We start from the raw sequence: 12,045 nt of genomic DNA on the forward strand, positions 1-12,045 counted from the left end.
GATTTTAATCAACATTTAATATAATAAATTAGAAATATAATGTATGCTAGAAATCAATACATTATAATTCATAATAATTGCTTCGAACGTAAACAAATATTTTTCATTTTATTTTATGGATTAATCAAATATCAAATTAAGTATATAAAAAAAATTAATTCAGTTATATAACTATGCCATCATTGATTTATTTCATTCATAAAGATTTAGAATTATTTAAATAATTCCCTTTTAATATAATATAATATTATCGAAGAATAAATATTTACGTTGAGTTATTGAATATTATATTAAGATCACTTTAAATTATGAAATTCTGAATTTTTTCTGAATCTGATTATTTACGTTATTATAAACAATTTTATAAAGTTTTTTTTTTCAATTTATTTTATGAATTTTTTTTAAATTATTCAAATTTCAAACAAAAATCCCCACTGTATGTTTATTAGTAAAGAATAATATAAAAGTGCATGCTATTATTTATCCACAATTATTTTTAAGTAATACTGTTATATCTGCACATTCTTACAACTATAATTATTGTCTTTTAATTACTTAAATTTTTATAGCAAATGTTTCTTGACAACTACATTGATTTTATAGATTTTTACTATTTTTTCACCTATCTAAATATTTGAATGACTCGTAAAATTTGGATATTATTATGAATTCTTGCAAAATAATTTTAATGACTTTATACTACGTTTTGTATACTTTTCAGTTATATATGTAATTTTGCTTGAAATTATATCTAGCATGATAAGAAGCAATATAAAAATGTTATGAGACATTAATTTCTTTAACAACAATAGATTTCAAAGATTTCAGAATTTAAATAGAAATTTACCTAAAAATCATAAATTAGATACTGTATCAAAAATATCAGACCTACATACTTATTACACAACTATTTCAGGATCGTATTAAATTTTAAATAAATGGTTATTAATAATATATATCCAACAAATATTAATAAATAGTTATGTAATCATTGAGCATTATTAAAATTTATTTATTTGTCACTAACGAAATTAATGTCAACTATTTCAATAAAGCCAAAATATTTTATGTTCTCCAATAAAACTTCTAATTCTTTTTGTACACAAATTATTGTCATAAAAATTATTTTATATTCTATTTTGTACTGAATAAATTGATTTTTCGGTTCGTTCAATGTAAATTCATTTAAAATTGCTTCTTGTTAAAATTCCTGTTCATTCTTGAATATTTATATTAATTGATTTTTGTATCTTTAATAATTATATACACGACAAATAGAATATATTTGAGCTTTATAATACATTCATATTCTCAAGGCTCTAATCACATCGTAAATTTTCTAAAAAAATTAAAGTTTTGCTGATTATAAAATTAAAACTATAAACTATAAATATTAATTTTTGTAAAATATTTAAAATTAACGATATAGATAAATGGTAATTTTTATAAGGTACAAAAAAATTAAATTTAATTGATTTAGTTAGTTTTTGCATGAAGTTAATTAATTTCAAATTCAATCACATAAATTAGTATTGTCATAGATAATATCTTATCTTATATCTAAGCAACGAAATATTTAACAGTATAATAATTATTAATAACAGAAATTACAGGATTTTTATAATAAATTTAAACAAATTTAAAAATGATTATATAATTATTTTATAAAAAACAATGTTTAAATCTTAACGTAATATAAAATCTGACATTTTATCCCGGGCTATAAGTATTATTGTAATTAACATTATTAATTAATATCGAATATTATGTTTTATAATATAATTATTTTAGAGCCTACATTTACATAATAAAAATTAAGTAACCGTTTTAATTAATTTTGTTTATTGCAACACTAAATATAGTTAATTTTTTTTGTGTATACATTTATATCAAAAATCGAGAGTGATAAAAAATAATTTTTTGGGTAATAATATTATTTTTTGAAATCAGTACGATTTTGGTTTCAAGCTTGAATTTTGATATAAACATATAAATTATAGTATTTTTTGCAAATAGAGTAAATATTAGCAAATACTTCACAAATAACAAATCGACAAATCTCCTCAAGCTTAGATTTCGACACACTTTGTATATATTCATTAAATTTTAATACTTTCGATTGAAAATATTAAATATATATTATTGTCATAATATTAAAATCCTATTAAACAAGTTTATTGTCAAAACCCTCAAATTTATCACATTTTTTAAAATCTGAATTAGATCTAAATATACAAGAACAAACCTACATCGAAATATTCTTAACAATTCCTTAACATTAATTATTATCATTTTTATATCAATGTTTTAAATATTACAATATGTTTAAGCCTAAAAATAGAGTAAAGTGTCGCGCAGCATTTTGAATGAAAACTCGAATTCATCCTAAATCCAATACCAATTGCAATAAAATTAATTGATTAAAAATATTAAATTAGGGATTGAAATCATTTTGTGGTAAACAAAAGCCAAATCAGCTTCAGCTGACCAAATAAAAAAATCCATAACACTCTTTTTTAATAAAAAGAAAAAATAAAGAAAAATCCTATAAAATAAAATAGAAGTAATATTTAAAATGCATTTTTTTATGTTTTATAATATAAAAATCAGTCAAAAATTTTATTTTCTTATTAATTTTGCAATTGGTACCATATATTTTATATGCTTTCTCATACTTAAAGTATTTATTTATAGCTTAATACTAGTATTTTTATTGTCATACATTACTGAGTTCAATATTATTGTCAAAATTCAGTTAAATTTCGTAAATGTTAAAAATTCTCATTTTTTTAAATCTTGTAGTACAAGATTTTTATTATCCCTTCTTTCTAGCTTTTTGTATTAATAAAATCACAAATTCATTTAGGTCAATCTTTAAAATATGATGATTTTAAATTGTTTTGCTATGTCATATTTTTATGCCAATAAACATTTTTAATAATATTCTTAAAAATTTAATTTCTAAAATAAAAATAGGAGCAATTTACTTATATGTACAGATTGTTAGGAAATGCGAATAGTTACTAATATGCAATTAACAAAATACAACCGTTTATAATAATTATTATTATTATTCCTAAATTGTCAGAATCTTATTAGGCCTAGTATATAATTTTAAAATAATAAATGCTTATTAGTGCAATATAGCAAAACACGTTAACAATAACAAATTACTTTTTGTATGAAAATATTCAAACAAAAATAATATATATGCAATTATCATACACGAGTATGCATATGCTCTTGCATTTGGCATTAAATTGAAAACCCCTTATAATCTTAATTTTAGTTTTTACCGAAATATGTATCTGTCCTGTTCAAATCTATAGAAAACTCAACACATAAAGCTACTATAGAGAATTTTATAAGATACTTTAGATATTATAGAAAAGTTTTCAATTCATTATTAACAAACTCATTATAAGTACTAAAAATCATATACATTATAAGATTGTTCAAACGATGTATAAATTTAGTACAAGTCTTCTAAGAATCGTATAAGAATCTTATCAGATTCATGTGTAACAGTTTAAGTAGTTAGATTTTCTTCTTGATATATTTAGCATTTATTTTTACCAGTCTGACGAATATAAATACTATTATTTTAGGCTTTAAGAAAATCTTTTGTAGGATTAAATTGTTTTTCAATCATATACGCTGCACGGCGGATATGTTTTTCCATTGATATATGCATTGGTTGTAAAATTCATCCTTTGTGTGCGCTAAAGAGTTTTTATTTGCTAATTTCAACTAGAACAATTGTAATTGAATAATTGTAACATATAAAAAATCCGAAAATTGTATTTATATATTAGGTATCAATAACAAAAAATATATTGCTGATTTGGGTAAGCGTTAAGGCAAGGCTATATTTGATGAAATTTGTTCAGACCAGTAATTAGTATAGAATTTTATTTATACACGAAACAAAATGTGTATAATTTGTTATGGTAATTTTGAGTAATTTTTAGTTAATAAAACGATTCAATAATCATGATTTTCTATTTTCCATAGATTCTAGTTGAAATTAGTTTTATTGTAGCTATTTCTCATAGTCTTAGATAGAAGCACTCTTAAGGATTACTGATATTCATCATTATTCGGTTGTCATTCCTCGATTCCATTTAATCCTCGTATCAGACTGGTAACAATAAATGCTAAAGCTGCTAAAGGCCAAGATGCATTTTGAGAAATGCTGGGTGCTTTGCTCACACCGACGATTTTTCGAGGTGATCGGCCTGGATCCACAATGTTAATCTTCCAGCCAAGATTATTATGGGTGTAACACTATAAATGAAAATTGTTAATGAAACTGAATTATTTTTTATCTGGACATAAATATTGGATATATCAAATAACTTTCTTTTACCACCACAAAAATTAAAAATTTACCCAATCGATAGTGGCAGTTATGCTGCATACTTCAGATTTTAAACTACGGCTACTGGATTGAATTTTTTTAGTTTACCTGGTAGTATAGTAAGTCAGGTGCATCTATCGGCACTGTCCAGGTTAAAACAGCTGGTTCACCGCCAACACACTCCAAAGACAAAGTTTCCTTAAATTCCTGGAAGGATTCGAATTCCGCAGATCTGTCTACTGTTTTATGTATCCACTCGCAATATCTTCCAGCTACAATAATAAATATTATTTGAATTTAAACAAATATTCTAGATAATATTACAGAAGTATCTTAGAAATTAACCTGCTGTTGGATAAGGATAACCGTCCATATCAAAATCTACTCCAGCATAAACTTTTTGCTTCATTTGCTCCAAATCAGTTTTTTGTCCGTAACCGCCTTCACTTGAATCGCATATATAGAATGGATGGTATCTGAAAATATAATTTATATCTATATAATCACTTCAGTATTTGCAGAAAAATGTGTTCTTATATTAAAATCAAAACAACTTTTCTAAACTACTTCAATATCTCAAGCACACATTTGCTTAATAGAAAATTTAGAATCAAAATTAAAGATGTGACCTCGAGCATTAGAAATATAGAATGCGGAGTACCAGAGGGCAGTGTGCTAAGCCCAGTACTTTATCTCTTATATGAAAATTATTTTAACGTCTTATTTATTTATTTTTGTTTGTTCATACCTAGCTGGATTTGTTCTATCATTTCCTCCTTCAACAATAAAAGTATATGTTTGACCACGTTCCAAATAAAGTTCTGGTATCAACATATCATTGATGTACCAAGCAATACCCCAACTTGGATGACCTAAAGTAATTTAATAGTTAGTAATAGGTTCTACTCAACTGTTCCAAGCACAAATAAAAAAGTCACCAAAAATGATTATATGCAGGTGCGATTTTTTTTAAAGTAAATATATCTTAATATTGTTTTCAGAAAATTTTCTCAATAAATTGTATTGAGAAAATAAATCATTTGCAACATTGTCTAAATTTTGGAGTAAAATAGCTATAATCACTCCATATTCCTGGATAAGCAAGTAGTGCACCTAAGGCATCTTTTCGAGATAAATGCTTTAAAATTGATAGACCAAAGTTACTTAAATAAAATACAATTTTTCAATATTTGCACCTGTAATTGGTGTGTATCCCCGTTTTCCTCCAGTGGGTCCTATTCTGGCAGTGAATGTGTTATTCACTGTATCTCTAGAAGCCACTAAAGTCATAGGTTCCCAAGCTGTGTATACCGAAGCTTCCGACAGTTCATATAAGGACGCTGTACATTGATGATCATCCTGTTGAAAAATTTTTTTTTTGATATTGCTGAACTTACAAACATAGTAGGGTAAAAAATAGTCTATTACTAAAGTTCAGAATCATTTGAAGTTAAATGGAAATTTGATTAGTAAGACAAATGCACCGGTGTTCATTTACAAATAGTGAACTATATGGCTTATAAATTTCTTTTACCGTGGCAGAAAAATCAATTTTCTGATCATAAGTCGAGTGATCGCGAATATTATGCTTATTGACTTCTCTTCTCGAATTCAAAGGCCCAATGGCAGCTATCACAGATTGTGCATTTTGACCAGATCCTCCAACACGGAAAGGAAAATCATTTACAGGCTCATTGGTCTGCAAAGGCCTCCTAAATGTGACCGAAGTGACGCCGTTTCTTCGAGTACCTCGAACTTAAATAAAAAAATTATATTATCATATTGTATATTGATATTAATAATTTATTTATTTTATGGTGTCAATTATTTACCAACTTTGGCGTCGTTTCTACCACCGATACGTTCGTCAGGACAAGCTCCTTTCTTACCATCACATTGGGCCAAGTCTGATAAATAATAATCTGTGGCGTAGAAATTTTCCTCGTTTGAAACGTAATGTATTACTGTTACATCGGCACCTATTATTTTTTCATATTTTTAATACTTAAGATCGTTTTCACAAAATTAGTTTAATAGATATTATAAAAAAATGACAAAACATCAATTACCTTTCATTTGAGGAGCTCCTTGTTTGCCAGATAAACCAAAAGCAGCCCATTCCTTTTCTTCAATTCGGGCAGATAGTTCTATTTGTATATAATCACCCTTTAAAATAAAGGTTTAAAATATTATTTAAATATTTTAATAAATATTTCAATTAATTATAATGGATAAAATAGACAAAATAATAAATACTAATCGAATATTAAATTGAGTTGCGATTATCTCATTCATCTGTTTGATTATCATATTTTACTATATATATTGACTGAAACGAATGTTAGTTTTAATAAGTATCATCAGTGTATACAGTGATTAATTTTTTATAAATTTAATTTGGAAGATCATAAATTATATAAATTAACAAACCTGTACTTCCCATCGCACTTGTAACCGTCTATCCAAAAATTCTCTGCAATTTGTGTTTGTGATTGGTTTGATAGTTGTGCTTGTCTATAAAAAAGTTATTTTTTTTAGTTTAAATAATACTTTAGTTATCAATTCTTATTTGTAAATCAGTCTTAATTCAATTTTCAATGTTTTAATTTGATTATTATAACATTACTTACCGGATTATACCACCAAGAAGGCTAGCAGTGAAATGTAAACATATGATAAGTTGCAATTTTTGAACAAAAATTATGTTTAATGTATGAAATATATTTTTATAAAAAATTATTTAAATAATTAACATTTTTTTGGCATTTATTGCACTAAAAATTAAATTAGATACTAAATTTCTATTGGATTTTCACTCACCGTTATTTTAGTCTGACCCAAAGCTGGAGGTACATCCAAATCTTTCGGTATCATGACATGTCCAAAATTATGCCTATACTGCACACACCACATCGCCAACCAATCTATATCATAAACTGTTAAATTTCCAGGCAACTGAATTTCTATATCTTCACCTTGGTAACCTCGTAATGGTTCCAGGGATCCCATTTCATTTGGAACCTATTTTGGAATAAATTATTAAATCAATATTCAAAATTCTGGATTAATTTTAATTTGTCTACCTTAATTCCCATTTCTGATGGTTCTGGTCCAGTTCCAACCCAGAAGTAAGCATCAGGACCTGCTCCATCGTAATGTAAATTAGGGATGTAGAATGTCTTAGCATCCAGGACACTTATATTACCAGATCGTAGCGCATGTGCAAGACGTTTGAATTCGGGCAGAACTCGTGGTTTTGGTACATCTAAGTCTGGGGGGATAAAAACTTCTCCAAAGTCCACCTGGAATACAAAGTAATTTAAGCTTATTATCTGTGCGAAAAGATGAACGCAAAGATTTTTTGTGATAATTTTGGTCACTTCGATGAAAGGATTTGAGATGTTCAGAGAATTTTACATCGTTCGGAAGAAACTTTTTTTGAATCTTTAGAAGTAATGCGGTTTACAGATCATGTTAATGTAAGGCGCTGACTAAATGAAAAACTGGGAGTATGTTCAAACAAACATACTACATATATCTTCTCTTTGGACCCTGTGTCAAAATGATAGAATGATGATAGAATATGAGATGTTTAGAGAATTTTACATCAATCCAAAGTAACTTTTTTGACTCTTTAAAAGAAATGGGGTCTACAGATCATGTTAAAGTAGGGCGCTGACTAAATGCAAAAGTGAGAGCATGTTCAAACAAACATACTACATCTTTCTCCCTTTGGACCCTATGCCATAATCATATAGTCTATTGTTATGAAGACTGTCACTACTGTGACTGCCCTATATTAAAAATATTTTTAATTAATTTTATTAATTTAATTAATTTTATTTACATTTATGAATTACAATCTGTCCTTATAAACAACATTCAGTAATTTTATTGGTTTATTAAATAAAGAAAAAAGGTCGAATGGTCACCCAGTGGTGATCCGATTCGAGGTTGGATATGTTTAGCTTATAGTAGATGTAGTCCTGATGTGAAAAAATTTAAATGAAGTCTACAAGTAATTTTATATATTATAGGATTACTACAAAATAACAAAAAGGGGCCGTTTTCTTCTGAGCCTTTCAATGCCATGTTTTTTTATTAAGATTTTGGCCATAATGTTTTGATTCTGCATTATATCCTTGTATCTCAGACTGAACTTTTCAATTTCTTCATTAACTGTGTTTATGTTCAAATCTGTTTGAACCAACCAATTTGGGACATACTTGGGTGCGTTTATAACTTCTTTCAAAATCTTATTTTGAAATTTTTAAATTATGGCGATGTTGTATTTGCGCGCGGTTCCCCAAAGCTGTATTCCGTACGTCCAAATTGGTTTTACTATATTAAAATATAAAAATTCTTGTTTGTTTGATTTCAATTATATTCACATTGTTATCCTAAATATTTGTTATAGGTAATTATTTAACTAATTTTCTCAATTCGATTACATAGATCATCGACTATTTATAGCTTACTATATAATATAATAGTAAATTTTTCTATCGATTATTTTCAACTTCTCCCTAAATGCATTTATTAATATGGTGCACATTAATTCCAAATGGGGCGAAAATCTTCGCTTCGCCGTTGGCTTCATCCATTGTTCGCAAACTTCTGCTTCTCTCGCGAAAGAAGCTCTCGAGTCATATACTTGTACAATGAAAGAGCCCTCGAATTTTCTGAAGCGCTCATGAATATGACAGACACTTGAAAATGCCAGTCACCGAAGACGACATAAACTGACGGATGTCAGTGTCAAATAATTATTTTTCATTGTTTTAAAATTTCTGAGATTTATCTGAGGTAAATCAGAGTTGATTCGGAATGAAGATGCCTCATACCTTGATATACAGTTCATAAAAAAATCATTAAATTTGGATTCAAGGTACTTTTTTCATAAGACTATCATTTATAAGGTAAAAAAACAATTTTATAAGAGTTAAACTAAGTATTCCGACACTGCTGATAAATTTTTTGACGAAATACGAGATCAAAGTTATATATAGCGTTATTTCTGTAAAAAATGTACCCATGAAATTTATATTTTGTATTGGTTGAATAATGTAGCTATTATTTTGTCCTGGTATTAGTAGTCCTGGTTGTTTACTTTACGAGACCTTAATATAAGTTTTAGGCAAGCGTTATTTAATTATTTTACAAGATGTATTGTTAATTTTAAGTTAGATTCAACTGTTTTTTTATGTAACCTCTATTAAAGCTTAGTCCTAGCTAGTGAAGATATGACCAACTAAACCTTTACCCTGACAAAGATATTAAAATAATTAAATAAATAATTATTTCGACTCTGCAGATGAATATTTCTGACAAAATACCAGATCAAGGTTATGTACAGTGTTATCTCTGTAAAAAATGTACCCATAAAATATATATTTTGCATCGGTTGAATAATGTAGCTATTGTTTTGTGAAATCCCTCTAAAATTAAAAATAAGTCAGTGGACCTGTTTGTTTAGTTTACGAGACCTTAATATAAGATTTAAGTATGCGGTATTTAATTGTTAAAATTAACATGTATTGTTATTAACTTCCCGTAGGGCAAGTTATAGTAATCGCAAAAAAATCGAAAATGAAAATGTTTATATATCTTTACGTTTCAGAGGTTTCTGAACATTTTGGCATACCTTAGAAAAAATGGATGTATGTGTGTGTGTGTGTGTGTGTGTGTGTGTGTATGTATGTATGTATGTATGTATGTATGTATGTATGTATGTGCGTGTGTGTATGTATGTGCGGATACAAATTTTCGTCGACGATTTCGGGAACACGGATCAACCGATTTGAATAATTCAAAAAACATTCGATTCGTATTAATAAGGAGACGTGCTGATTAGTTTTTGGCGAAAGCAGGTCTAGCCGTTCCAAAGATACGGGGCAAAAAGTGCCGAAAACGGTAACTCAGTTTTTAAGAGAACGGAGCGTCCGATTTGAATATTTCAAAAAACATTTTACTTGTATTGACAAGATAAAGAATTGATCAAATTTTCATGAAGGCAGGTCTAACGGTTTCGGAGATCTGATGAAAAAAGTAAAAAAAAATGCCATTTGGCGGTCAAAAATATCATTAGACATATGCACATCAAATTATCAAATATTTTATAGAGATTTTAACAATAAGTATAATTTTTTTTACATTTCTATGGGTTCCGTACCAATGTTTACGCGTTAGACGGCGACGCGGCGCTTACGGGCTTTGATATTTCGTCTTTATGCAGTTAAAGCAGTACGATTGCTCTGAAAAAAGTTTAGATCTTCCAAAATATGTCAAAATAAAATAAAACATTTTTTTTTTTAAAAAAAAAAATAAAAAAAATTTTTTTTTTTCAAAAAAAAGTAATTTTTTGTCCAATATATAGTTTCTCAAAAATCTTATTTTTTCAAAGTAAATTTTTTTCAAAAATCTTAATCGTTTTTAAAAAAAAAATTTTGGTACGGGAAGTTCCAGCAATTTGCCTTAAGGCACGATGCCTTAATTGCCTTAAGACAGAATTCCACTTACAGCTAGTTTTAAGTTAGATTCAACAATTTTTTTATGTAACTTCTATTGAAGCTTACTCCTGGCTGGGGTAGATAGGCTCAACTAAACCTTTACCCTGGCAAAGATGTAAAAAATAATTAAATAAATAATTATTTTAACTCTGCCGATGAATATTTCTGACAAAATACCAGATCAAGGTTATATACATTATCTATTTTTATCTCTGTAAAAAATGTACCCATATAATTTCTATTTTGCATTGATTGAATAATGTAGCTAATATTCCGTAAAATTCTTCTAAAATTAAAAATAAAACATTGGACCCGGTTGATTAGTTTACGATACCTCAATATAAGTTTGAGGTAAGCGTTATTTAATTGTTTTTTTAAGGTGTTTTCTTATGTAACAACAAAACAGCAACAGTTTTTTTATGTAACCTCTGTTAAATTAAATAATAATTTCAACTCTGCTGATAAATTTTCTGACGAAATACCAGATCAAGGTTATATACAGTGTTATCCTTATGAAAAATATACCCAAGAAATTAATATTTTGCATTGGTTGAATATTGTAGCTATTATTTTGTAAAATCTTTGCAAAAATAAAAATAAGACATTAGGCTTGTTTGCCCCTTGGCCGTCCCATTTTACCCCGCCTAAGGGGGACGATAAATTTTTGCAAATAGCACAAAAAACATAATTATACCATGATGAGGTAGCTAGAAATTGTACTGTATATAATTCAGTACAATTCCCAGTTAAAATAGTTGTTCCTTTTATATGTATTGAATAATGAAGCTAATATTTCGTAAAATTTCTTCAGAATTAAAAATAAAATATTGGACTTGATTGCCATCTGGCGATTCCAGTTTACCCCGCCTATAGGGTAAAATGACCAGGTGAGATATTTTTGAAAACAGCAAAATAAAACAAATTTCTACATTGATGAATTAACTGAGAGTTGTACTGAACATAGTCAGATAGATGTTTCTTTGATATGTATTATTTGTTGGGATATAATTGGTTTGGTTTTTACAATATAATTGCTCAAAGTCAAATTGGAACTTTATGCTTTACCCTACCTTATAAATATGAATCCCAAAACTATATGCTTAAAGATTCAAAATTAATTTTTATAATTATTCTAGTGCACTAATTTTTCAGTAGATCATCATAATACCAGTGTAT

At 27.3% G+C, this 12,045-nt stretch overlaps 1 protein-coding gene across 1 annotated transcript; it reads right to left on the reverse strand.

Annotated features, from left to right (window-relative positions):
- Positions 1 to 4,107: 4,107 nt before the first annotated feature.
- Positions 4,108 to 8,964, reverse strand: LOC113373481 (protein Skeletor, isoforms B/C-like). Its single transcript, XM_026613775.1, has 13 exons — positions 8,914 to 8,964; positions 7,444 to 7,662; positions 7,181 to 7,381; positions 6,991 to 7,011; positions 6,791 to 6,874; positions 6,430 to 6,526; positions 6,193 to 6,339; positions 5,895 to 6,115; positions 5,557 to 5,719; positions 5,109 to 5,232; positions 4,706 to 4,836; positions 4,469 to 4,632; positions 4,108 to 4,287 (listed from the first exon to the last, which is right to left on the reverse strand). The coding sequence occupies exons 1-13, from the start codon at positions 8,962 to 8,964 to the stop codon at positions 4,108 to 4,110; spliced, it is 1,803 nt and encodes a 600-aa protein (XP_026469560.1).
- Between the last annotated feature and the right edge of the window lie 3,081 nt (positions 8,965 to 12,045).

Source organism: Ctenocephalides felis, unplaced genomic scaffold (assembly GCF_003426905.1).
Source record: "Ctenocephalides felis isolate EL2017-DRISC unplaced genomic scaffold, ASM342690v1 CF-g0.4_SCAFFOLD_01604, whole genome shotgun sequence".
Taxonomy (NCBI): Eukaryota; Metazoa; Arthropoda; class Insecta; order Siphonaptera; family Pulicidae; genus Ctenocephalides; species Ctenocephalides felis.